Here is a 27,286-nt window from a genome sequence, read left to right as displayed (position 1 = left end):
TGTGCAGAAGGTAATTAATAAGAGGGTGGTGATCCGTCATTGTCCGTGCTGTGGCGAAAAGGAAGGATATGAGGAAAAATAATTGGCTTAATTTGCCAATGATTTACGTTGGAGTTGGGGGAAATCTTCTGCACAGTAAGGACAGTTAAGCACTGGAATAGCTAACTAAGTGGGATATGGAATCTTCATTTTCTTCTTCAGTTTGTCAGTGATGGTCTAGATTAACTGGAATCTGTCTCAAAGCTGAAAATAGACCAACTGATCTGTTAAATCCCTTCCGGTCCTTTATTTTTATGATTTTTTTCAAATGTACCAAGGAAGTTATAGAAAGATATGAATGCCATACAAATGAACAGTTCTCTCTTGCCTAGAGAAGATCTTGTTTATAGCATTTTTCTCCTAAGACTCTGTCTGTCCTTCTTAAAGTTAATTCCATCTCTGGAATGTTTTAACCCTGGACCTTTACTGAAACCTATGAGTAGCAGTGAAGAGTTAACTCTTGTAAAGCTTATCGAAATATGACTACAAAACTGTCCACAAACTAGAAGCCTAGCAGTCATATTTTGATTTGGAAATGGGGAAATATTCCTTGTGAATATTTTCAAGACCAAATATATAGGATACACGGCTTTAAGGGGTGAAAAAAATGAAGATTTTTCTATAAAAAAAAAGCTAAAAAATGCTCCTTGAAGCCCATATCCCATCCATTTTTGCAAAGACTGTAATAATTATAATTTTACAAAATTGCAGTTATAATACTACAAAATTGCAGTTATAATACTATATATAAAACACAGTTTATTTTCTAGCAGTTACCTATTTTTGTTGAATCTTTCTAAATGAAAATAACAGTTTTATGAAGTTTTAAAAATGCCCTTGAGAAATAGTTGATATGCTATACCAATGACTCTTGTTCTTTCAGCATTTTTAAAAGCTGGCAAATTATTTAAAATTATTCTTGAAGCTGTCTTTCTTAAAAAGTGTTTAAAAACTAGTGATATACTGGTGTCCAAATTAAATGAGTCAGAATCTGGAAAAAATAAATCTGTCATTACTTGAGGATTTCATTACCCAGAAGAAACATGCCCTTTGCTACTGTCCTCTTGAACCTGGAAATACAGATATTCCAGTTTCTATCCACCCTTACTTAAAATGCTGAGTAGTCGCTTCTTTTTTTTTTTTAAGTCATGTGTGTAAGAGAAACTGACCTGTCAAAATGGTACATCATTCTTTCACTTGTGTCATTCAAAAAAAAAAACCCCAAAACCGTAATATAATTTGTACTGACCAATAATATCATGCATCTGTACATCTAAATCTGCCACGCAGGAGTTGTTTTTGGTATTTACAGCTACCTTCAGAACCTGCATAAAAGCCTCATAATAAAATCTCAAATGTTGTAATCCAGTACTTGATGATTTTCCCACTTGTTTAACCTCAGGAATCTGCAGATGATGCTCCTTTCTCTGTTTGCAGGGATGTCTCACTGTCGCTTGCCTTTGTAAGTGGACTGCTTATGCTTCCTTCATGGTGGAAGGAATCATCTTGGCCACTGTGGGGACTAGTTCTGCTCGTCTATGCCGTCTTACGAGTGTGGGGCACATGGAGGACAGCCAAGTTGCAAATGTCCCTGCGAAAATACTGCCTTCAGCTGGAAGAAACAGTGGCAAATAGCCGAGCTTTTACTAATCTTGTGAGAAAAGCTCTGCGACTCATTCAAGAGACTGAAGTAATTTCCAGAGGATTTACCCTGTGAGTCTATATTTCACTTTATTTAATACACAGATCCATTCAAACCAGATGTCTTCTAAAATAGTCCCATTACACTGTTTCCCTAGTGAGTAGAATTACTGAGAAACATAATACTTAAAGTTTTTCACTTACGTAGAACAGTATAATTACCATAGTTATGTTTGTCAGCATAGAAATATGAATCGTAACAACTAGGTGTTAATTCTCCTTCAGGATGCAGAGTTTTAAGTCTCCCCAAATTCTTTGAACTGGGCAACTAAGCCTTTTCAAAATCTTCTCCAATGCTGTCAGTGAAATAAATGAGTGAAATGGACTCTGAACCAGTTTAGTTAACCATTTTCAGGAGCTGGGTTTTTTAGTATCTTATGTTACCAAATCGGTGTAACTGACCTGTAAGTAATAATTCTTATTTTAGTATACAAGATGAAAACCATTTTTATTTAACAAATAAGAGTCTGAAGTAATGAGAACACAGTAATCAGAAGAGACCATCAACGGTCATTTCCCCCCTTAAAAAAGTTTCAAACGCTTATTTTTCTTGCGTACAATTGTTGAGATGTTTAGAACCTTAAATTGTTTGCTGCTGAATTTGCCTCTGTGCACTTAAAGGATAGGAGAGTTTTCCTAGTTACTTGGCTCTTGCAGCTAATTGGCTACTGTTTGCTTATTTGCTGTGTAAAAGGACACCAGGACGTGCTCAGTGTGTGCACTGATCTTCAAGGCAACAGGCCCACTTGTGTGCATTCTCACTGCCAGGTGTCCCTTTCCCTTGAAACAAGCTATTGCTAGAAAAATACCTGAGCCTGTTAGACTTAAGGTTAAAGGAGGTGAGAAATGCCAGTAACTAAAATCCAGTTGGCTTCTTTCTGAAAACAGTAACAATTCCCCTGTGTGCACCAAGAGGTTCGTTCATGCCAGATCAACTCTTCTGCTCTCAAGCACATGTTGTTACATGCAAGCTGGAAACTGTAGACTTCACATTTTGAATTAATTTTCTAGCTCGAGATACCTTCATTACACTTCGCTGAAGAAATGTGTTATTCTCCCTTTGGAATGTGTAAGCATGTCTTAGGACTGCCTAGCTATGTTTTTTTTGCTGAGGAAGCATATAGTTAAGCAATAGTCATTCTTATCTTTGCAAACAGATTCTTAAAAGAAATTATTGTTAGGGCTTGTCCAAATTACAGATGAGAAAAATATTTGGATTTTTTCCTAAGTTTAAGCAAATGAACTTGTGGTCAATGTCTAAATGGCTAGTTCCTTGTTCTTTTACAGCATATCTTAGATAACAGATTAACAAAAACCAGACTGTCTATAAGCTGATGCTTGATCTAATAGTCCCTTTATTTAAAACTCTGGCAAGCTTTTCAAGAGATTTGGGAGTCTGGATGGAGTGGGAGAAGTCTGACTGTGCCAGCCTCCTCTTTGGAATAATTGTCCAGTATGAAGAATTCGGTGCCCTACAGGTTTTGATCTGGTGTAGTCTGGGGGAAGTTCTAACTCCAGTGTGCCCTTCTCTGCATACATATATGTAAGAGATGCTGCTACGCAGGGCATGCAATTCTTTGTGTGAGATAACACTTCATGTATGATCCAAAAAGGTAGCTGTTTCTTCTTTCCTTCCAGTTTTTTGCTACAGTAAACCTCAGCAGAACAAAGTTTAGTATGTTCTCCAGCAGTAACCTTGTCAAAGTCTTAATGTTTGTTCAGAGTGTGTCATGTGGCATTGGAAATGGTGGCACCTGAAAAGTTAATGAGTATCATCTTGTACCATTTTTCACCCTTGAAGGAATTTTGTGGGGGTTTTCAACCAGGTAGCAGAGTACCCTGCTTGTTGATATGTATGCTGCTGTTTTAGTATGCTGTTAGCCCTGCATGGTCTGGACTCTGCATAAACCGTGTGATGAATGGAAAGATACCTGAGCTGGCATCTAAATATACTGAGTCCAGAAATAGATTAGTTGTACTTATACTAAACTCTTTTTATCAAAAGCCCAGGTAAGCTTTGGTCCAAAGCTCTCTGCCTGCATCCCACAGCAGTTTCTTCTCTCCACTGCACCATCCAGTGCTGCGTTCTCATAGCCTGACTTATATATGCTTTAAAAGATCTATGGCTTTGCTTTATTCTATCCTCTTTGTCCCTGGTTATTTGATATTTCACTGTTTCTATAAATGTTGAATTATTCTCCACAAGATTTTGGTCAGGTCTCCATTGTTTAACCCATTAGAGCATCATTTTGCCTTCATCTCTTCCCCTCCCACCCCAAAAACCACAGCAGCCACTTAGAAAGGAAACGAAGAACCCTTTCTGGCCTCCTTTACATTAGTTGCTGTCAAAGGCAACTGACTGTCCTGATGTCAGATTGGCCTTCAGAACTGTTTAACGCTGCTGTTGTCGTTCAGGGCATGTCTGTGTGGTACAAGCTGTGCCACGCAAAGATGCCTGAGCTTTCACCAGGGGAGTTTGGATTACAAAAATTGTGTAGCCAAGGCAGGAGAGCGCTCTGCTCAGGCAGAATGGCACTATTTCTGGCTCTGTTGCAATTAAACAAGTGAATCCCTATCACAGGTTGCCGCCTGGAATTTCCGCTGGCTAATGAACGTATCTCCCTCGTCTTGCACATGACGAAAGGAAAACTGTACAGATATGTAATAAGAGGCTGCAGTAATAAGCAGAAAGCAGTTATTTCCTTGTCTGTCACTGAGATAAGTAGCTTTCTTCAAAATACTGCTGTCCTAGTATGTTTTAAAGTAGAATCAGGCTCTACAAGCATGTATTGGGGTATGTAGTGTCTTTGTAGAACTGCTGTCATATTGGATTTTATTAATGTCTGACTGTACAAGTTTGTTAAAAGTGAGAGCCTATTTAAAATTTGGCTTGTGAGCCTAAGGGAGAAATATGTCATGGTTCTTCACAAGTGAAATGGGTTTGGAATAATAGGAAAGAAGAAATTCATCCTTGCCTTTATTCTTTCTATTTGTGTATTTTAGTGTGTATTTTAGTAAAATAGCAAGATTCCTTCTTGCTATTTTGTATATTGTACACAAAGCTGGTAACATTTTGTAAGGCCAATTACAATAAATAGAAGATAAATGGAACATTAGGAAGGTAGGGATGTGGCATGTCTGGCACATAGAAATTTATGGCATATTACATTAATTTAACATTACTGGAATAAAGACTTATCTTATAAATAGCACTGAAACAAACCTTCCCAGGAGCAAAACAAATTGTTTTGCTAAGTACTGGCACTACATACAGTGCATGAGTTGTGCAGTATTTGTTCTGCAAAGGAGCTGGAAATGCCTACGTTGCTGTAGCAGAACATAGATTGGTTTCTCTTTTTGACAGTAGAATAGTTTTACTCTTCTTCTCTGGACCTGCTTCTGACATTCACCCAGAACCTGAGTCTACAAACTGATGTGAGAGTTTATCCGTAAACTTTTGCAACCGTTATCTTAAAAAGCTAGGAAAGTATTAGAGGTTGGCATGTACTATATTACATGCTGTGTCCCCAAGTGAAACCTGTGGCACAACTAGCAGTTTAATATTGTTAGCTTTAGAAACTGAAATTAACACGGTTTGTTTTTACTTTATATATTTTAAAATAGTCTATGAGATGTTATGTAAACTATTTTAGTATCACTTTCGTATTTTAATATGGTATGATGATATCTTAATATAGTATGAGGATATTTTAACTTCATATTTAGTATATTGCTGTTTGGCATAAATCTCCTTTGCATTAAGCATACCTAATATACTGATAAAGGCCCAGCCTTGCTCACTGGGTGGGCTGCCTTGCTTTTCCTAGTTGACAGTGGGAGGCCATAAGCTATTCTCCCTCCCAGTCAGTGCACGGCATGGTCAAGCTAAGTTTGTGCTGTAGGACCGACATTTCCAGCAGTGTCAGGTCTGCTGGCTTAGTCAGCTCTTGAGTCAGATGGAAGTGGGCTACTGAAAGTGTCTTCAAGGCAGCAGCCCACCCCAGTCTTTCCAGGTTCCCTGTAAGCTTGTCTCTTTCTCGTGACTGAAGACACGAAGTCACACCCTTACCTTGTCCCGGCAAAGGTGACAGCAGGAGCAGGCTCCCATTCCCCAAACAATTCATCGGTCCTGCTGTCCACACCATGTCCATTCCTGAAATGATTCTAGCAGAAATGGTGGCAGCAAGTAGAGTGGATGAAATGTCTGCCTAAGCTATTTTCAGTCTCATAGCCTTAGTTGGGAATCAGACTCTATATGAATAGAGATAACTGGATATTATTTTTTCATATGTACTGCCATTAAAATTCAGGAGGGAAAAAGTTGAGAGAAAATAATGTTTTGCACAAATAACGGTATGTATTAGCACTTTTTTCTGCAAAAATGATTTATAGAGCAAAAAGTTTAATTTGCATATAGAGGTGTGTGTTAAATATCTTTGTGTTAAAACTCCAAAAGCTTACAGTGGGCTTGTGATAGTTTTGTATCAGAGGAAATGTTATGGCCCACCTGCTTTTAGTGTATTTTTTTTTTTGAGTACTTTGGAGAACATAGATGTCCGTACAAGTTTTGCCATGGCTCACATGAGTATAGAATCAGGTCCTCTGATGAGGCATCCAAGACTTTTATCTAAATTTTTGATTAAATTTACCTTTCATGTGAAGGAATTTTTTTGCTCCTGTATTTACTGAGCCATTTTGAAAAAGTTTTGTAAGTAGTGGAATATGAAAACTGATGTACTGTCTTTTAAAAATACTTTAGGACATCTGTACAGTTGTATCACATTTTACTTTTCAAGTTTGCTTGACAGGGTCAGTGCCGCTTGCCCATTTAATAAAGCTGGACAGCATCCTAGTCAGCATCTTATTGGTCTCCGGAAAGCTGTTTATCGATCTGTCAGAGCCAACTTTCGAGCTTCAAGACTGGCTACTCTGTATATGCTGAAAAAATATCCTTTCTGTAAAAAACCACCAGTTCAGATATTCGATTAATCTTACCTATCTGTAGTTGTGCCAATGTTAAGAGTTTGTATGACTAGAAATATGCAGTATCTAATTACAGCTATACAAGAAATCGGGAAAAGGTATCAGGGAAAAGCATAGTAACTTTGTGCTTTGTGCATGGTTTGGAATATTCTTAAAATTTTTCTCTTTTCTGTACTGTGCAGTGTGAGATAAGATTCTATATACTGAAAACACTGTCCCAGTTACTGATGCCTGTGCCTTTGGTGCGCGTACTGATATGTGGTTCAGAGTCCTTCGAGGTTTTGTTTTATAATTCCTCTCAGTCATCTTTTTCCCTTGCACCAAAATACCTCTCCTGTGAACCGTATGACCTTTCACTTGTCATCCCCAAGCCCAAAGGTAAGTTGATTTTCTGTTTCAGACAAGCTGGATGGAGCTTTTACTATATTAATTAGCTGAAGAGCACATTTACAAGTGAATCAAACTAGAACACTTTGTTCAGATTCAGTTTCATGAAGCATCATCTGTATTTCTTCAGTGAATTGTAGACTTTCTTTTATGGCATTAGCATTTCAAGTTGCTTTTCTATGTTTATTATACTGCGTGGGAAATAACAACGTCTTCACCCTGTATTATAGTAAAAAAGAAAACATACCTATTCCTGATCTGGAAAACCACATGCATGGAAACAAAAGCTGGTGGTAAAGCAAGCACTGAAAATGCTGTCATGCTTGTCATCTGTCATGACAAATGACTTGTTTTGTCTCCCTGGAACATAACATTTGATTAATATATCTTGCCTGGCAAGTAGATGGATATATTGAGTGATGATGTGAGTGCATGCACACGTGCATAGACACATGCTCACACACACACACACACAGCTAAGAGTGCGTGTGTTTTACTTTGAAGGAAATGAGTATTTGTTTGCAAAGTAATAACTTGTAGGGATAGGAATTCCCATTCTGGGCTCAAGACTTCACTTTTAGCTCTGGGGAATAAGGTGTATTTGCTATATAGAGAAAGAAAAAATATTCTGAGTGTCTGTTTCAAATAAGTTTATGAGAACAACTGATACCTAGGTTGGAAATAATCAAGAATCACTTTAAGAACATGGGAAGAGAACGAACTGAAAACGGAGTCAATCAATGTGGCCTTCCCAAATATTCCTCCGCTATGAAGAAAGGAAGTCCAGTAGTGGCTATGGAAAGGTGTGTAGATTGTTGCTGTAGCTACAGAGGTTATATGTTCAAGGAATATTGGTGTGTATTAGATCGTCATTTAATTTTGTAACAGCTGAGCTGATGAAATGAGTCTTAAATTAAGGAACTGAAGAGAAGAATGTGTTTTGTTTACTTTGGGTAATTTGACATTTATGTCTGTCTTTGAATGATTTTAAGATGGAAGTTCCCTTATAGCAAATTATCGTGCAATTATCACAGTAGTAATGGCCAGCAGAAGTAAATGGCAAAAAACATTGTGAAGCTGACATGTGTATAGGTTCTTGACAAATGGAAAGAGAAGTATTGTATTTTTGCAGAATGTAATGGAAAAAAATACAAAGGCAGCATGTGAGTTGAGATACAGGCTGGGTCTACTCTGCAGTGCATGCAAACCGAAAACAAGGAATTTAAATGTGAGGAGGATGAGTAAAGGATTCCTCCTCCCTGCTAGGATAAGTAAGAGCAGCTTCGGGATAGCTCCAAGTTGTCTTAATTTGTAGTTTTCCCTGCATATCACGAATGCCTGAAAATTCAACAGGTACTGTGTTTATCATATGGGCACTGATGGCAAGGAGCGTCTTTCAAATAGATTCCACTGCCTTGTGCAATTAAATATTACTGTTATGCTGGAGGGGCTGGAGATTCCTTCATGTCAAAAGCACTCACAGCTGCCACTTATGACAACTTTAAACCCTTGTCCATCATTAGACTGTTAGCACAAATCTGGCCTACAGCAAGGAGAAGAAGGAACTGGAGAGATTTAATAAAGAAGTAAGGTGATAAATAAAAGGAAAAGAACCGTCAAATGCCTGGAAATGAGATCCCAATTCTGACTTCTACAATTCTTTTTGAAAAGCTCTGGTTTTACATAAAGTCAGAACATATTTTTGAGTTAAATTCCCCTAGGTTCTCTGAGTATGAACTAATGAATTGCTATTTGAGATTTCCTTTTTCTGAGCATTGTGAAAGCCATGAATTTAGTAGCACTATTAATGATTTGCGCCAGCCACAGCAAAATAAAGTTCCTTTATCAGAGGAAAAAAAATATTAGACAAACATTCTAAATACTTAACATTTGGAACAATATTACAAAATGACATTGAGACAAAGACTGTCTTTCCTGGATAGTCATAATACGGTTTCAATAAGTATTTTTTTATTGTACTGCATGTTGTTTCTATCTTTGTAACAAAGCAGATGTATCTCTGTATTTGGGCAAGCGGAAAAACTGATTTATTTTTACTTGAAACAGCTTTCAATAGGAATTTAATGTGTGAAATGCCAACTAGTCTAAAGGACAACAAATCTTGAATCTTCACAGCTAATACACTAAAGATGAAAGCTTTAGTTCCGGTTTAATTGATGACTGATCATTCTTTTTAGCCATTTTTCTCTTCTTTAAAGAATAAGGAATTAATAATTTCTCAAGAATGTAAGCAACTAAATAGGACATGCAATGTCAGTGTGAATCAGGTGGGGTGAGAAACAATATGTCAAAACTCTGTCAGTTGACTGGGCACAGCACTTGGAGTGTGAGAATCAAAGATTATGAAAGTGGGACGGGATCTTCACATGATACAACTTCTCACAACTTCATTTCCTTCCACAGTGCAGTATTCATTGACATCATTTGACGACATGATTCACGATACTTTCTTCTGCTGTGCCAAACTTCTAATGCCGTTGTCTGCTTTTCTTTTCCTGAGAGTCTGACATTGAAATAAGATATTTTATCAAATAATCAGGACAGCTTTGAACCGTGGAGTGTGCATTTCATGTAAACATTTATATAGAAATGGGAGATAAACTTTTATACTACAGTTGGCTTTCCTCATTTGGCAGTATTCAGTTGATGCTGTTACATGAGCTAAATGCTTGTCACTCAGCTTCAGTGGTGAGCCTTTTGGCTCCAGGGATCATTTTTTTGTGTGATGTCCAGTTATCAAAATAAAGTCCTAGTCTGTGACTAGGCCTCCTAAGTGGTACAGTGGTACAAAAGGATGATAATGTGGAATATGCCCTGAAATAAGCCTTCATCTTCTTGTTTCTTATAATGAGCTTTACAATTTGGGATTGAGATCTGTAATATAGTGAAGATAATTGTTGCCTTAAGGCTACAGTAAACAGATCTTGAGCTGAGACATGTCTATTATTACATATAATAGTTAAAGTAATACAGAAAATTGTATTCAATTCACTAATGCAGTAAAAGGTATACTTACATTTAGGCTAAGGTTTCATGCAGAACATTCTTATATATTCATAACCTAGTAGAAATATCTGTAGCCAAAGTGTTTTTCAAGTTTACTATGTCAGAATATCCCTTTTTAAATTAATTTGCAGCAAGATCAGTTCACTCAGTTATGGCTTAACATGAGATGATAATTTTTCTTCTTTGAAAATATGTATTTATATATGCTTAACAAAATGGCTAAACAGCCTCTCTAAGGAACTGTTTTCTAAGACGGCTTGAACATGCATGCGGTTAAGTCAAAAGGTTTTCATAAATAAGTAAAATCTATTTCAAAGTAGCAATTTTTTGCCCACAAAACGTCATTTCAGTGAGTGAGGTTGTACAGATGTATGAATAAACTTGAGCTAAATTTTACTGTGAATTTGCATACTTACATTGTTTTAAATCCAGAACTTTAAAATTATACAGTAAAATAGAGAAAAGTTTAATCTTACAAAACATTTATAGATTTGCACCTCTCAAAATTCTGAATGTTTTGTCAACAAATACAAACTGCAAAGTTCTTGCTGCTGCTTTAATTTACACTGCCTTGAGAGATTTTTTTTTAGTAGTAATCTCAGTAGGTTGCTGAACATGTATTTTAATGTATTTGTATTTGGTTATTTCTGAGGTAAGCTATAAAATTCATACTTTGAATTTATTGCATGAAGACTAGTCATACTGGAAACCAAAGAGAAACTACTTTGAACCTAAGCCACTTGCTTTGTATGTAACTTTGAGCAAGGAAAGGAAGAAAATATACTTGAGGGGCTCAGCTGGCAATTGTTAGATTGAGTCTTAAAAACTGTAGGTAATCTAAGTATTAATTGTAGACGTAAATGAATGACTAGAGAACAGAGATTTAGGTAAAAATAAATGATTAACTACATCTTAAATGTTAAGGGAGGGTATTGGTCTTTGAATGTAGCTGATATATATTAAGTGTATATTTTATACCTGTCATCAGTGGTTATTTACACTACCAAAATATCCGTGACAGATTAGGCTTTTATGATAATATATATCTCAAATGTGTTAGAGGGAGAGCTGTCTGGTGAAGCTGTTCCAGAGAATTAAAAATCTGAATTCATAGCTTTAATCATGGCAATACAAATTGCATAAACCCGATACTGTCATTGTTACTTAGTTCAGTGAGACTGGAAGTTTAGCAGTATTTGCCTGTGGCTAGTTTGCCATCTTTGTAGCTAGACAGCTCCCTTCAGTGAGTATTCACTGAAATAAATATCTTAATAATTAGCCTTTTTTCCCATGTAAAGTAGGAAAAAAGATGCAATTATACTTTAACTAACACCAAGCTTTGGTGTCAGACTTGGCGGACCAGTAGGTTTTAATGAGATGGAAAGTTGTATGCCTTACAGCTTGCGTTACCTGCAGAAACAATTCCACGTTTTCTCATTCCACTCTTACTCTGATTCATTCATATTGGTCAAGGTACATTGATACTCACAGCTATAGAAGAAAAAGCCAGAGGGGAGAGAAGAAGGATATTTCTCTTTTAATCTAGAAGATAAGGGTATAGGAGGATGCAGTGGTTGAAAGCTGAAGCCAGAAATTAGGCACTTTGGATTAACTCTTTACAGGATGTTATGCAGACCAGTTCACTCACTACTAGCTCAAGAGACCTCTGCACTGTACCCAGTTGGATTGTATAGTAACTCAGAGGTAAAAAACATCAGTCAGTGTGCTAGCTGCTTAATATTTTTATACTTAGGAGTCTTGTGGAATCTATAACTTATTCACTGATTTAATTATAATCGTATTGGATGGGGAAAATTTTGTGGCTTTTGTTGATGAATGATGTTAATGGTCTCCTCCAAAGTGAAAGATGGTATGATACTTGTGATTTCCATTGAACTGTGTCGATAGGTGGAACCTGGGAATTTGGCCATATAAACTCAAGCAACTTTAATTTTGTTGTAAATGTAAGATGTTCCCTTATGGCAAGGAGTAAATAGTGTTATAAAAACAGACATGGATAGCAATATTTTAAATGGAATGAGCACTTGCATCATTTAAGTGGAAAGGACCTTGGTCTGTAGGATATAAAATGTAGTCCCCATTTTTGAGATGCACTGAGCTCAGGGAAACTTGCAAATTTGCTCTACTCCTCCCCTGTAAAAATTTAGTTATTGCATATTGAAATATTAAAACAGCACATACTTTCTTATCTTGGGAAAGAAAGCTCACACAAGAAAGCAGTAAGCTAAAGGTTATAAGGTTTAGTCGCCAGCCCACCTCGATACAGTGAGTTTGTTTCATTTTTACAAAACGTTGTACTCTCTTTGGGTCAGAAAAGCCTAAATCAGAAGTCTGACTCTGCAAGGTCTGAGTAAAGATGCTTGGGACTTTTTCAGTGAAATATTTTTTTTGTTAATATCGGATTAGATGCTTTGCTCGTCCTTTCCAGCCTGGTGGGCAGGTGAGAATTTTGAGAAGAGCAGCTCAGATTTCTCAGGGATGTTGTGAGTCCCTCCTGTTAAATCTTTATGTGGGAACGTGATTTCAAAGAGCAAAGCACTGGTACTGATTTGTTTACATGGGTGCATTAGTATTCTTGTTTTCTACAGGTAAATAAGATCAGCCTCCTGCCAGAGATTAGATATTCACTGTACAGATATTTTATTCTGGGTTTGTAGAGGTTATTGTTAAGTAGCTTTGCCTTCTCTTGTTCCAAACTGGTAATGAATATGACTTAAACAGGCAAATAAAGTGTTTGTGCAAAGACCTAGAAAAATTTAAGTTCAGTTATTGTATTTTTTGCTTTATAGAAAACATTAGCTAAAAAATATGTATGTTCTGGAGAAAAGTTCAATAAGGAAATGTGTGCATATGGGGTATATGTTTAAACTTTCTAAAAGTTTAGTCCTTAAGAAGCTATTGGAGGTATATGGTCAGTTCTTCTGCTTTCGCTTAACAAATATAAATACAAATAGTAGAGTTACAATAGAAGAGGGCAAGGTAGGAGATGCAGGAGTCCACTGGGAATCCCTAGCTGATATATAGCATTGGGAAGTGGCTCATTTGGCCAAATGACCCATTTGAGAGATGCACCATTGCCTGAGAGTTTTTATGCTGAAAATCTGGAGCTACAGTCAGTTCTTTACACAACCTTAATGTGAATGTTCCCTGCGTGTTTTTTTGCTGTTGTTGCTGTTTTTCACCCTTTCTTAGAAATCCACATATATTCAAATTGCATTTCAAGATGTGCATGCTGTTGGAAACTTCTTGTTGCGGGGAAGGATTAACAAGGAATATAATTAGTCTTTTAGATAACTGGTCCTAAAGGATTTTGACCTGACTTTTATTTCTGCAGGAGATAAAAATCCTCATCCCATGTGCTCCATCTGCTGGGCATTCTGTCAGGTTAATTTAGAAGAGCTGCCCCAGCTGATGCCAAGTTTGTGCGAGGCAGTATCGATGGCCACCGCACATTGTGTTCCTGAGTCCTTTGCCTTGAAGGTTTTTGTCTGCACTCGTGCTTCTAAAGTACACTTAGAGGCTTCTTTCTTTCTGGACTTTGAGGACAAATTAGGGAGAGCTTCATTTGTTTGTTTAGAGGACAGACATGTAGCATTGCTTTTTCCTGGGTCACAAAAATTTTATTTTATGCAAAATTCTTCTACTGAAGTGGTAAATTTTTTTTGGAGCAAATCACTATTATGTTCTCAGTCCTATGAGAATTTAGCAGGTGGAAAATCTAGGAGTAAAAGGGGGTGGAACTTGTAGCTTCCTCAGAAAACAGATTAGACGGAGACAAGTACTTCTCAGGGGGCTTTATGTGATCCAAGAGATGAGCATTGAGTTTGTAAAACTAAAATATAAAGGAAAGGATCGTAGTTTAAATTAAGGCCTTATTTTCATAAATGCTTTGCAAATATTTTTATTTACTTTTGCAAAGCAAAGATATACTTGTGACACTAGTTTCTGTTTTAGAGAAAATACACTATTTTGTGACTGGATAATTATTCAAACCATACAGAAACCATACAGAAATTTTGAACTAGTCCTCCTTCTCATTCCTCAGCATGAGGTTAGCCTAAAATTAGTGCTATTTTAAAATAAATGCTGTCTAGTGTATGAAATATTTTTATCTGTCTTCTGGTGTCCAAGTCATATGGTGCTTCCTTCCTGCTTTTTAAGCATTTCACCACAGTTCTGAGGGTTGGAAATGTGCATTTTTAAAAACAATAAGTTCTCACGTGAGTCTCATGATTCTAGCATCTGAAGAAAATTGCTAACTATTGAAAGATTGACAGCTAAAAATTGTGAGAGAGAGCTGGGATAGCACAGTTTTGTTTTGTTTTTTTTTCATATTCAGAATTAAGTGTGCTGAATCATGTTGGTAGATATAAGTTCACTGCTGTTCCTGTCAAGATTATTATGGTGGCTTTACAGCTATGTAATCAATAAAATTGGGCATCCAGGGGACTGTGAAATCTTCAAGTAGTGCATGATCAGAGAAAAAGAAAGGTTAAGGGAAACCATGTGTTCAAAATGCCTAGTGCCTTTATTGAATTCCCAGTTGAGAACCTGCTTATCTGGCAGCAGCAGAAGTTTGGAAATGTTTTGTCCTACTGTATGGTTTGTGATGTTCTGCGTAGTCTTGGTAGTTCCTTGTAAATTAGCACAAGTCAACTTTTGAAGCTGATCGCTCCCTTGAGGATGTGGAATTGTGCATTTAAAATGTTTCTGAAGTAAGTCACAAATGACTTGCAAATGCAAAGCATTGCTGCATAACAACAGCTTTATTCCGTTGCAGTCTCTTCCTATCTGCTCAGTTTCATTGTTTTTGAAAGGTTCAAACACTTACTTGACTGCTGATGTGCATTGAAGCCAGATGCACGTTTTTAGGTTATACCTTTCATCTTCTCAACCAGAGCTTCCTGTGTTGCATTTGGGCATGGGGAATGGGGAACAGAGTAATTGCGATTCAGAGAGGGTAACTTGCTTATCCTGAGATCACTGTAAAGTACACAAAAACTGAGCTAATGATAATTAGTGCTAATAGAAAGTTTACTGTTGATTTCAGTAGTCTTTGAAACAGCCAGTCTCCAAGACCTTCATGTTTGCAAGTGTTTTTCTCATGTACTTACATTTTTGTGTGTGAATTATGGGATTATTCCCATATTCCTTCTGGGATTATTCAGAAGAACATCATTCAATATATGAATCAGAATTTGCAGGATGAGGGCCTAAATTGTGCTGTTAATTGAGCTAATTTGCAAATTAGGTAAAGGAGCACAGTGCATCACAGCCACACTTCCCTCGCTTTTCTTGACTAAGAAGTGTCAATGCCATCACAGAGAGAAATAGGAAAGCAGTAAGAACATTAGTACTGTTATCTTCACAAAATTTTTTTTACAGATAATTGAGTTTTGGCTGTATGAAACCTTATTTTACATGATATTGTGTCTTTGAGAAATTTGGTTTTGGATTAACAGTATGACAATCAGGGAGCATCTGCTGTTCATGTTAATACCTGAAATGTCAAAGAACAGGTATTTTAAACATCTCTGGGCACTCCTCACTAAACAGAACTCACAGGGAAGTCCCACGATCCTAATTTTGGACTATTATGTAGGCTACCTTTGAAACTTAAAATTGAACAAGTGTTATTCTCCTCTTTACTTTGTTAAATATCTGATTTCTGTTTTTAAGACTGACATGAGCTGCTTCTTGGCAATTTTGTATTTAAAGATAAGATAATTTCCTCACTTGAAAGGAATGTAGAGATTTTTCATTAATCTGTTTTATTTTGTTTCTTTTTAGATGGTGGTATTTAGACATAGATGTTTTGTTTAATGTCTTCTATTTCTATGAGTATTTAAAACCTGTGCTATGAATAAGGATTGCAAAATGTTCAGTTAAACTGGATTTGGGTGAATTGTATGTGCTTTCATATAAATTGCTAGAAATAAGAAACCCTACTAGGTATTTTTGCCTTCTCTGTGTGCTTATTGCAAACGTTGCTTTGTTAACCCCCTTAACTCTGGCTAAACCTACCCTCTAAACTCTGAGAGTGACAATGTGACCAACTACATCTGTGTAGTCCCTTTTAAGGAGCTGGGTCTGGGGCTGAGCGAAGAGCAGGTGTCTGAAGAGGAGGCGCACAATCTCACAGATGGCTTCAGCTTGCCTGCGCTCAAGGTAATCTCTCCTAGAAGGACAAATGCATCCATGAAGACTATCACAAAAATCTGTTCAGTGGTGATAAGGCTCTGCTGCTTCAACTATTTGGCACTTTTTTTTTTTCCTAAGGTGGTGGTGTTGGGTTTGTTTATTTATTTATTTACTTCCTACATACTGGTCTGTAGTAACAGATTGAACTGAAGGAGAGTTATAAGTAGTCTCATATCATGTGTTTTACATTTTCTGGCATTTAGGTGATTTCTTTTTGCATGTCATTGAAGAGAAGTTAGTTGTTCAATACAACATTAGGATCTTTTCTGTAAATCACTTAAAGTCAAATCAGTGTTTTATAATCAGCTGGATCAGTCTCCTCCCTAAACATGATTTTGTTCTCTGATTGCTGTTCAACGATCTGTTGTTCTCTGATTTCACTTGATGCCAGCAGAGTCAACTAATCTCTTTTTAGCTAAACTCTTGACTTCAATAAAAAGAGAGACATCCAAAGATATAAATTAGTTGTAATTGCAAATGTAATAGCTGCATTTAGTTACACTGAAGAACAGAAATCATAAACTTAGATCCCTTACTGTCATGAACCAGTGTAGTTCTTTGATCTTTGAAAAACATTTAAATGAACAGAATGGCAATCATATGTGACCTTTTTATCTGTCTTGTTTAGAGATGTTAAGTATTTCTAATTTGCATGAGTACATGTCTGCTATTGGAAAGAAAATCTAATTTGATCAACTGCAAAACCCTTTACACTCTAGTGGTTCTCTGTCTAGGCAGTTCCCTTTTAACATTTTTTTTTTTAATGGAAAATTCCATTATTATGTAGCTTCTGTGTTTTATGGACTCTTGTTGCATTTTATTCACTTAATTCCAGACCTTGATCTATTTTGTTCTGGCAGTAACTGTTACCAGTAGTAGTGGTAGCTAAGCTTTGAGGCTTTAGTCTAATTAGTTGTAAGCTAGGAGCTTCATCAGATGTAAGCTTTTGGGATTTTTTTCTTGCCATTAATAAGCTGAAGTTCTAACTGCAACTATGCAAGCCCAGTTATTTATCCACTTCTCTTTAAACATAAGAAGCCAGTCAGTTGCCCAAGCTTGTAAGCTAAGTCTTTGTTTACATACAATTTGCACTGATTTAGCTGAATTTAGTTTTCAAGCTATTTTGAACTGGTTGGAATGCTTTCTGGGTGCAGTTAAACTCAAACTAGCCAATCTCAGTTTACCTTAACTGGTAACAGGGAAGTAGCCTGGGTGCGGTGTAGTTGAATCATGCTAAATTAACATAAACCAGTCCTAAGCAGATCCATATTTAGATAACACAAGTGGATGTACTTGGATAACCTTGTGACATGTTTGTTTTGGGAGCTCTGATTTTATGCATAGTCCTCTTCATTTTTTTGCTTTTTTTTTTTTTTTTTTGAGAGAGAGAATTTGCTATTATAGTAAAATGCAGGCAGTATACAGATGTGTATCCAGATTTGGTTAGTATTTTAATTTTCGTTCAAGCCCATGTCTAGGCCATATGACATATGTGTTGCATTTAGCCTGGCTACCTTGTCCTCAAATTAGACTGCTTTAGAGGGTAAAAAATTTTCACTTTAAAATAAATATTGATCCAAGCTAAGGAGAGCCGGTTAGATGTTTTGGGTGAAGCTGAATGCCAAAAAAAATCATCAAAAGTTGTTATTGACAAAAAAAGCTCTTTGCATCTCTGAATACATTTGGAATTTCATTTTCTCTCATCCTCAGATTATTATTTTCATTTCCTGAAATCCTGTACTTTTGTGTGCTACCTTTTGTGTGTCGTCACTTCTGCCTTATGTCTGAAGGGAAGGGATTGGCCTTCTTTTATGTTCATTATAATCTGAGTTCTGACTTTTTATTCAGAGCAGCACTCCTTCTTCAGGGATGCTTAGGTGATTGCTGCCTTCTTGTTTGTGCTTTTTTTTTTTTTTTCCACTTGGCTTGTTTTTTAGCACTCAGCCAAATCAGTCTTGCGTGTTTCTCCCTAGGTTCTGTTCAGATCACATTTTTCATACTGAGATTTCTTTTTCTTTTGGAATGGTCTATCAGTTCATATCCAGGTATTTTTGGTATATCCCTGGGTATATCTGACCCTATCTATCTGAAAGCATTTACTTTTTGTGTTACTATTGTGAGCGTTTTGCTCTTGATCATTCACAGATTGGAAAAACTGTTACTTGTCCATAATAGTACGAGTGCAAAGATGTAAATAGCTGGTTACAAACCGTATAAATCCAAAATCTCAGAACAAGTAAATTATTAGTACTGTTTTGTAGTTGAGAGGGAAAAAAAGACATGGTAATTACCTTGTCTTCCTCAGAGACAGAATGCTGAAACAGATTTCAGACTACACCTCTTATTTACTTAAATCTGATCCCTTTTAATAGGGACTGGTGTTGCAGAGAAAAGTATCATAACCTTTGCTTTTTATTTTAGAGATATAAGATGCTACTGCTCTGTCATGGTCTAAATAGCCAGGTCTTATGTGTCATTAGAACAAGTCTTGTCTAAACTAAGAAAAACCAGCCTTATTTTCATATTTCAATTGAGTGGAAGTTCTTGAGAAATCACAGTGGTGGCTTTCCTTGTTCCCAGACTGACTGACCTCATTTGTGCCATATATAACATTGTGAAGTGATCCATTTCTTATAAGCCTTCCCCTCCTTCTTTATGGCATTGGTGAAATTTCTCACTTTGGCTGAAAAAAAGAGCAAGTTAGCAGCTCAGGTTTCTTCAGATGTAAAATGTTTTTGTTCAAGTACACATTTCAAGATTGGGTATGGTGCAATGCAGTAGTTAGTAAGCAGATCATAGAAATGATAGCTTGAAGTTACAAAGCAAAAAATGTCTTTGCTGCCACTGGAATTTTGGCAGCTCTTTATGAGCTATAGGATATTTGGAGATTATAGTAAATATTGAGACTGCCTGAAAAGAATATGAAGTTTTAGGCCTCTGAGAACCTTTAGAGCATAATTGCATATATGATACTTCATAGAAGAATTCACAGTCATCTAAGGCTCACAAGATCTGAACTCACGTGGATACCCTTCAAAAATATTCAGCAGATTTTCTCAATTTCTTGGGAGTTCCTGTGGTTGGTTGGGGAATGTTTTTGCTTTATACATCTGAACATTTATTTTGGAGGCTGGCTATATTCCCAGGTGCACACAGCTAACCTTACTTTGTTTTGTAGGTTCTGTTTCAGCTCTGGGTAGGGCAGAGCTCAGAATTCTTCAGGAGACTGGTACTGCTGCTCTCTCCAGCCAATGCATCTCCCAAGCCCTTGATGTCCCCAGAATGTTTGCCTCATCATATCTTGTCTGATGTGACTCAAGGCCTACCTCATACACATGCTGCCTGCTTAGAGGAGCTTAAGCGAAGCTATGAGTTTTATCGGTACTTTGAAACTCAGCATCAGTCAGGTTTTGAGCGGACAACCAGAACAAAACAGAAGTCAAAAGAGCTGAACAGTCTCCACACAGCAGTTCGCAGCTTGCAGCTTCATCTCAAGGCACTGCTGAATGAGTAAGTTTATACATGAATTAAGAGAACATGCCTGTGGGAAGAAGGCTTCAAACTTCTTTGGGTTGTCAGTTTATATCCCAGATTAAAAACAAAAAAGACAAAGATGTATAGTCATGGCAAGTACTTCATACCTGTTCTGTTTCATAATTGATTTTAGTGAAGGTGTCTTTTTCCAAATTATTGGCTCTACTTTAAAAGATGTTATTTGGCATTAGAAGTCTCTCAACAGTTCTTAAAAGATTCTGTTCCACCACTCGTATTCTGATGCTCTGCCCACTGCTGTCTCTGAACTTTCAGCGGTGACAGCTAGGCATATCTTCTCATAGTCTGAAGTCAAAGTGCCTTGGTCCAATATGGAACCTAATATTGTTTCCTGGTTGTTCTTTAAATATCTGGCGAAATTTCCAAACTAAGCAGTGCATAAAAATCTCTCCTCTCTTAGTCAATCTCTTGAAAAATCTGAAAACATACTTATCTTTCATTGATTTTCAACATACCAAGCACTTTATAAAAAAGTTCAGCTTGTAATAACTACCTAGCAAATATTTTTAAAGATTTGTCACTGCCTTGGTGAAATAGTTGAAACTGTCTTACTCCTTTAATCTTAAATTTAAGGATTGCTATAATGAATGTGAGTGAGTCCATGCCAAGAAAGGAGTCTTATTTTTAAAATTTTGGGACAGCTTTGAGGTTTTGGCTAAACCAGATCATGAGAGCTTGGAGAAAATAACAGGATGTTAATGAAATGAAACTTGAAGAAATGATGAAGTCAAATATTTATTGATATTTTATTTGTCTCTTCATCACTTAGGGTAATAATTCTTGAGGATGAACTTGAAAAACTTGTTAGCACTAAGGAGACACATGAGTTAACAACAGAAGCCCATCAGGTTCTGGAACAAAAACTAAAGTTTATTCAGCCTCATATCCAGGCAAGCAACAGCTGCTGGGAAGAAGCCATTTCTCAGGTGGAAAAAATGAGTCGAAGAAACCCAGATAAAAAAGGTAAATATGAAAGGTTAATTTATGAACTAATGGAATATGCTTTAGAGATGGAATGGCCAAACAGACCAAAGACTGTTCAGCATGTGTATCTGAGTTTCAGCTGGAGAAGGTCCTACAACCATAGACTTTGATAAAATGATATGCATGTGTCATACTTTTCATCTCGATGACATTGAGGCTTTTGTTTCCCTAAAAAATGTAAATATGTTAACACAATTTATTAGACACTTGGATTCAAATTGTTACATTACCGGACATAAACCAATAGTGGCTTTTTTGACTTTGACTGGTGGATGATGTGTGAACGGATAGTATTTCTGTGAATCAACCCTGAGATATTTTTCTTTTCATTGTTAGAATTTCATTTAATTGCATAAAAATTACTTGGGTAATCGAAATGACAATGACATTGTCATGAAACTTTCTTGACAATGACATTTCTTGAAGTGTTTGAAATTGTAGAAGATGTATTGAGCATATAATACCCGCTGGAGCGTGAGAGAGGGAGAGATTCTTCTGTGTGCTGAAAAGTCTCACTGAGCAGTACATCCCAAAGTTTTGCCTTTGTCCCTCTACCCAGTGACCTGTGCTGTCCATGCTGTTTTCCTTCTGAATCATAGCTACCTGAAATAATTGAAGTGAGCTTAGGCTGTCATGGAGCTGAACACGTGGAGCTGAACCAATAATTTCTAACTTTTTTTCTTTCCAGGACCTTTTATACTGCCCTAGGAAGGTGCAACCCAGAATCTAAGATTAATGCTGGTAATAGGGATTTTGCAAAAGGAAAATTGTTATTTGGCGTATCAACAAGTTATATATAGAAATCCAAATTTTTAATGTGCTAAGCCCTTAATTATATAAGGGGGGGGGGATTATGCAGCAGATGGATTAATATTGCTGTGGGCAAAGAGACATCCAGGCTGACCTTGTTCATGCTTACATCAGACCTGGGAGCACTGGGGAGTCTAATGCAAGCACTGAGCTGGTTTTACAGATCATTTTGAGCCTGGTTATACAGACCCAGGCACCGTATAACCAAGTTTGTACATTTGTTTTCTGATGATCTAGTCTTACTAATTCCCTGTCAGTGTTGCATAAAAGTACCTATCAGAATATTGGACGTAATCTGATAACACCTGCCTGTACTATTCTGTTATGTTTTGTTGATGCTGTCTACAACCAGCAGTGCTGCTGATCTTTTATTTTTTTCTTTTTCTTAAATGTTATTTCTAAACTGCATATCATAGTGGTTTTAGGCATTTTAGTTTTATTTTTACTTTGTATATAAATTTCACAGAAGACACTTTTCTTATAACTTGCTTCCTTTTAAAATTCAGTACAAAAATAGATTGGTGTATGATTTAGAGAGGAAGGATTGTGCAGGAAATAAAAATAAATAATATTCCTTCTTTACTTTCAGTTTTGTCTCATGACTTTTCTGGAAATGTGCTGGGTTTGTATCTCTATTTTGCAACAAGTTTACTGAATTAGTCTGCAGGAGCTACTTTTAAATTATGTCAGTCATTGAAAACTATTTTTATCTGACTACATCTGACTTTCGTGATGCATTTCTACTCGGTTCAGTTTCTGTGAATTGACCTTATAAAGCTGTGCATGAAAGCAAATTTAATTCTTCCACTGTCATCTTAAACATCTGAACGGCTGGTCTGTCAGTCGTGACTCTGTGAATTACTTCATTACATGTCAGCATTTTCTCTGAATTTTCAATGCTTTCTGAAAGTTCTTCCCAAGAAGATACCTTTCTGCTGAAATAATATAAAAGCTAAGCACATCTTTCTTTAGTCTTTATGCACCATTATCTGATACCAAATGAACCTTTTGACAAGAGCTGTAGTGAGAACCCCATGGCGGTAGTAAACTGTGTCAAAGTGAATGCCTAACACTTCTTCAGCAATATGTGTTTAGTTCAACTAACCATAGTAGGGCTGTGGGAATACCATTTTCAACCTCAGTTGTGAACAGTGTTGAAGAGGGAGCTGTTTTTGATGTTTTATATCCAGTCTTTGAGAGGAAATATTTCATTACTTTAAAGTTGTATATATTTGTAAACTATTTTTGGCAGTATCTCATAGTTGTGCTCGGTATTAAACAAAGTAAACCTTTTTTTGTTTCTTCATCTATAAATGCAAAATATATCCACTACTTAAATTTACTGTTTCCTTGGTTTTGGTTCTTATCTTGTTTATGTATTGAGCAAAAATGTAGCTTTGCTTGCCCTTCTTGTCCCTACTGCTTTCAGCATGTGAAAGCTTGGATCCAGGAGAAGGAGGAGACAGCTCACCAGCTGCAACAGTGACGGTCCCATGTTGCTCCATGGAGCGGGGTAAACCGAGAGCTCACTATGTTCTATAGAACGTAAAGAACCATGAGCTGAAAGCTGCCAGTCATTAAAGACTTGTGATGAACTGTGGGTTATTCTAGTTGTGGCATCCTAGGTAGCTGCCTATCACTTATTTTTAAAGCAGTTTTACATATCTTTAAGTATTTTCTGTGTAAACAGATGGATCTCCTTCAGTAAGCATTTCATGCCCTAAATCATTCTGTGTCAAAGCAGGTTTCCTACAGCTACATTTAATAGTTTATCTTGTCAAACTCTGTCTCATCAAAGGCTTTAAATTTAATTGATTGAACAGTACTTTTCTCATACCCTTCCATCATTTTCATGGATGGTGATACTAGCATACCTTATAGTACGTGGTTACTCTGATGAATATCCTTTGGCTTCTCCCCTTTTACAGGACTTGGTGCATTCCAAAACCAGTACTGTTAGCCACTTGTCCTGTCAGATACATAACAGATCTGAGAGGAAGTGATGTTTTATCACCTTCAGGGAATTCATCTCCACTTAAATGATTGTGTATCCATAGATTTATGGATACACATAGATCTTTATTCACTTCAAATGTGTTGATTCTAGACTTTCAGCCAGCTTCTCTTTATCCCTTCACCTTTTTTCTTCATTGATAAAACTGATTTACCACTGGAGGCCTCAACAATTTAAGCATATAGTAATCTGCTGCTACTTTTACAGAAAAATACTTTTTTACAGAAGAATACTTTTTACAGCTAGTTACAGCACTGTTCTAACTATCTTTGAAATAATATTCCTCAAACTGTTTAAATTACATCCTCTTTTTCCTTTTAGATTGATAGATAGATACATCTCTTTTAGATATTTATAGAAGCAAGGCCATCATACACTGCTGCAAGCTCCTGTATATTGCCATGATTTGATCCACCAGAGAGAAACTAAAGCAGCAGCAGTTTTAGTTAAGCACTGTGAATTCATGATCTTGAAGCATATCCTTAGCAATGTTATAATTCCAGAGAGATGACAAATAAAGTAGCCTGTACATATTAGAACAGCTGTTTTACTCTTCTGTTTTGGGTAGGCAAGCTTTTCACTGGTAACTTTCATTTTATTCTTCCAAATTTGTCTTTATACATTCAGGGGCTTACTATTATTATTAATTATTATCAAAATGTTTTTTATCCCAGGGCAGATTTATGTACAATGTACAAGGGATTCGTATCTCATGTCAGTTTTCCACTTCAGGTTTCACTCCAAGCTTCACCTTTCTTTTAAACCATCACTTTGCATTTAGATATTTCTGGATGTCAAATCCTTAGCTCAGCCCAGGCAATGAGAGAATTATATACTTCCTTTGTTTGTAAAAGCAGGAACTGAGCACCATTAGAGGCATTATTAATGTAAACTGCCTAAAGTCTTCTATGTATAGATTGGAAACTGAAAATACGAGTGGGGTCTGGAGAGGTCATATAGCCCATGTCCTGTGTGCCATTTGTGAGTAAGTGCTGTTTACCTGTTCTTGGAAATCTCTCTTCAGAGATATTTTAGAGTATTTCCAAGCATCTATTCCAGCACTTAACTGTCATTACCAGTAGAAGGTTGTTCCTGATATTGAATATAAATATATCCTACCGCAATCTAAAAACATCGCTTTTGGTCTTCCCACAGTGGACCTTCTATTTCCTCTTTATAGCTCTCTCTTACACTTTTGAAGATAGCTAATATATTTCTTTCTATCTTTCCTACATAACCACATTATCCCTCAGATCTTCCCTGAAGGTTATACTTTTTAAAATTCTCTGATAATTTTTACTGTTCTTCTCTGAACTCCCTCTAGCTGGTCCACAATATTATTGAACTGAGGAGCCCCAGACTGGGCACTATGTTCCTTCCAAGGCCTTATCAGTGCCAAACAGAGTGAAAATGAAATTTCATGTCTTACAGTCTGTGCTATTGTTTGTATGTGTATGTACTTTGGCTTTTTGATCACAGCAGGATATTGTTGACTAGGTCTCTCAAACCTTTTTCTACAGTTTTGGTGCCCAGTCAGTCATCATGTAGTTGTGCATTTGACTCTTCCAAAGTACAGAACTTTGCAGCTGTTGTCACTGAATTGCTGTATCTAAAATCCTCTTCTTCCTGGACTCTCTCTGATTTTTCCAGTATTATTTTGCATTCTAAATCTGCCCTTCGGTATCTTTGCAGATTATCCAAATGTCAGCAGATTTAATGAGCTTAAACATTTTTCTTTCACCCATTGAAAATATTGAAGAGTATCGGACTGGAGACAAATCCTCACTCAATGTATTGTTTCTGTCTGAGAGTGGTAACCATGCTCTGGTTTTCCAGGAGCATTCTGTCCACCTATTAGCAACTTCTCCTGACCATTTTGCTTATGAGCAGGTCATGACACAGTGTCAAAAGCGATACTGAAAACAAGATGCAGGATATCTTTGGCTTCTTCCTGTTCATAAGACCTGTCAGAAAAGGAAATTGGAATGGTTTGACATCTTTTATTCTCAGCAAATCCACACTGGCTCTCTTGTATCTCCCTGCTATCTTCCAGGTGGCTATAAATTTTGTTTGATTTCTTCCAGTATTTTCTAATGACTTGAAGCTGATTGGCCTATAATTTCCCATCTCTTATTTTATTTTACTTTTTAAACTTGGGCACCAAGTCTCTTTTCTGGTCTTACAGATTTTTCCTGTCCTCTTCTGGTTTTCAAAGCCTATAAAAATTTTGAGATCTGTTAGTTGAAGTATTCCAGGTAAGTTTCATCAGACCCAACTTAAATAACTTAGCTATTTTGATATGTGTTCTCTATATGGTGTTTCAGTGTATTCTAACCAGCCTTCTCACCGTTTTTTCATATGTGCCAATCCTGCCTGATAAAAATGCCTGGACCCTGCCTGACTGAGTCAAATATACCGCTCAATCTTTCTTTTCTTTTTTTTCCAATTCTTTTCTTTCTTTGTTTTTCTTTCTTTCCCCCGAAGGCAAACTTGAAGCTTCCTGTGACAACGTACAGCATACTACAGTACCTTTAATACAGCCTACCCTGCACATTGAAGACAAAGATCCAATCCCTGAAGAGCAGGTAAAAAGAAAAAGGAACACTTAAATTAATAAACAGGTCTTTTTTTTTTGTATCCATTTCTTTTTCAGTTGCTTGTGCAGTGACCTTCTTTGTCTTGACAAAACAGAAAAAGTAGGTAGCCAATGCCATTTCATATGTGGACTTACGGAAAAATTTGATGTATTTTCTCTCTGTTGTTCCACAGGGAAATACTCCCCATGTTGGAACAAAGAGCACTAGCATTTGCTTATTCACATATAACATTGGAAATAATTGACTAAAGGAGAGGCAGAAACACAAGTCAAAGTAATACAGGAAAAAATTTGAATTGTTAAAAGGCCATATATAAAGTTGAGTCTTACTTGCATTTTATTAGACCAACTGATGCAGATCCAAAACGGACATGTTTCTGGACAAACCAGCCTGTCTTCAGTTTGTGTAATCTCTGCATTTTTAGATACCTAAAACAGACTTTAACACCAAACACGTTTGTGATGTTTCCCCACTCTAAGGGAAGTCCTGCAATGGTCAGCCTGTCTTGACGAGAGGCTGGCCTCTGCCCCAGAACCAAACAGCAGGTGCCTCCTGAAGGCAGACTGGCCACTCATGCTCTCCCCTATCACTCCCTCACTTTCTGCCAGTGTTACCCCCCCCAAACACACACATTCTCTCTCCCATTAGATTTTTTTCCATATCAAAGTATTAAGATGAATAACTTTACCAGCTGTCTGTCATAACATAAACAGGGCTCAGGATTTTTCATGTTTGTAAGCCAATGTAGTAAAATTTGGAGGAGGAGTTCACTATTTTCAACATCCTCTTGATAAGTTAAATTAGCAGGATGCCTGACTGAGTAAGAATTGCTTATGGTGTAAATTTAAAAAAAGGAAAACCACATTGGCACTGCTTATTTCCATCAGTAATTATGGAGCAATGGACTCCCATTTCCAAGGTATATACTTTATGACATTTGTGTATTTATATGAAAATAAATCTTGGGTGA

At 36.7% G+C, this 27,286-nt stretch overlaps 1 protein-coding gene across 8 annotated transcripts in view; it reads left to right on the top strand.

Annotated features, from left to right (window-relative positions):
- Positions 1–27,286, top strand: part of VEZT (vezatin, adherens junctions transmembrane protein) — a 70,884-nt gene that overhangs the window by 35,258 nt on the left and 8,340 nt on the right. For 6 of the 8 annotated variants that reach the window (XM_067312309.1, XM_067312287.1, XM_067312266.1 and 3 more), the window contains 6 exons: positions 1,477–1,752; positions 6,537–6,686; positions 16,179–16,326; positions 19,538–19,869; positions 20,681–20,874; positions 26,204–26,304. In XM_067312309.1, coding sequence (XP_067168410.1) covers positions 1,477–1,752; positions 6,537–6,686; positions 16,179–16,326; positions 19,538–19,869; positions 20,681–20,874; positions 26,204–26,304 — 1,201 coding nt within the window. The remainder of the gene's footprint in view (positions 1–1,476; positions 1,753–6,536; positions 6,687–16,178; positions 16,327–19,537; positions 19,870–20,680; positions 20,875–26,203; positions 26,305–27,286) is intronic. The other 2 variants (XM_067312272.1, XM_067312319.1) reach the window with 1 other exon arrangement.

The sequence above is a fragment of the Apteryx mantelli genome, chromosome 1 (assembly GCF_036417845.1).
Source record: "Apteryx mantelli isolate bAptMan1 chromosome 1, bAptMan1.hap1, whole genome shotgun sequence".
Taxonomy (NCBI): Eukaryota; Metazoa; Chordata; class Aves; order Apterygiformes; family Apterygidae; genus Apteryx; species Apteryx mantelli.
The sequence above is the reverse complement of the archived record's forward strand: the minus strand, read 5'-3'. Positions and strand labels throughout refer to the sequence as shown.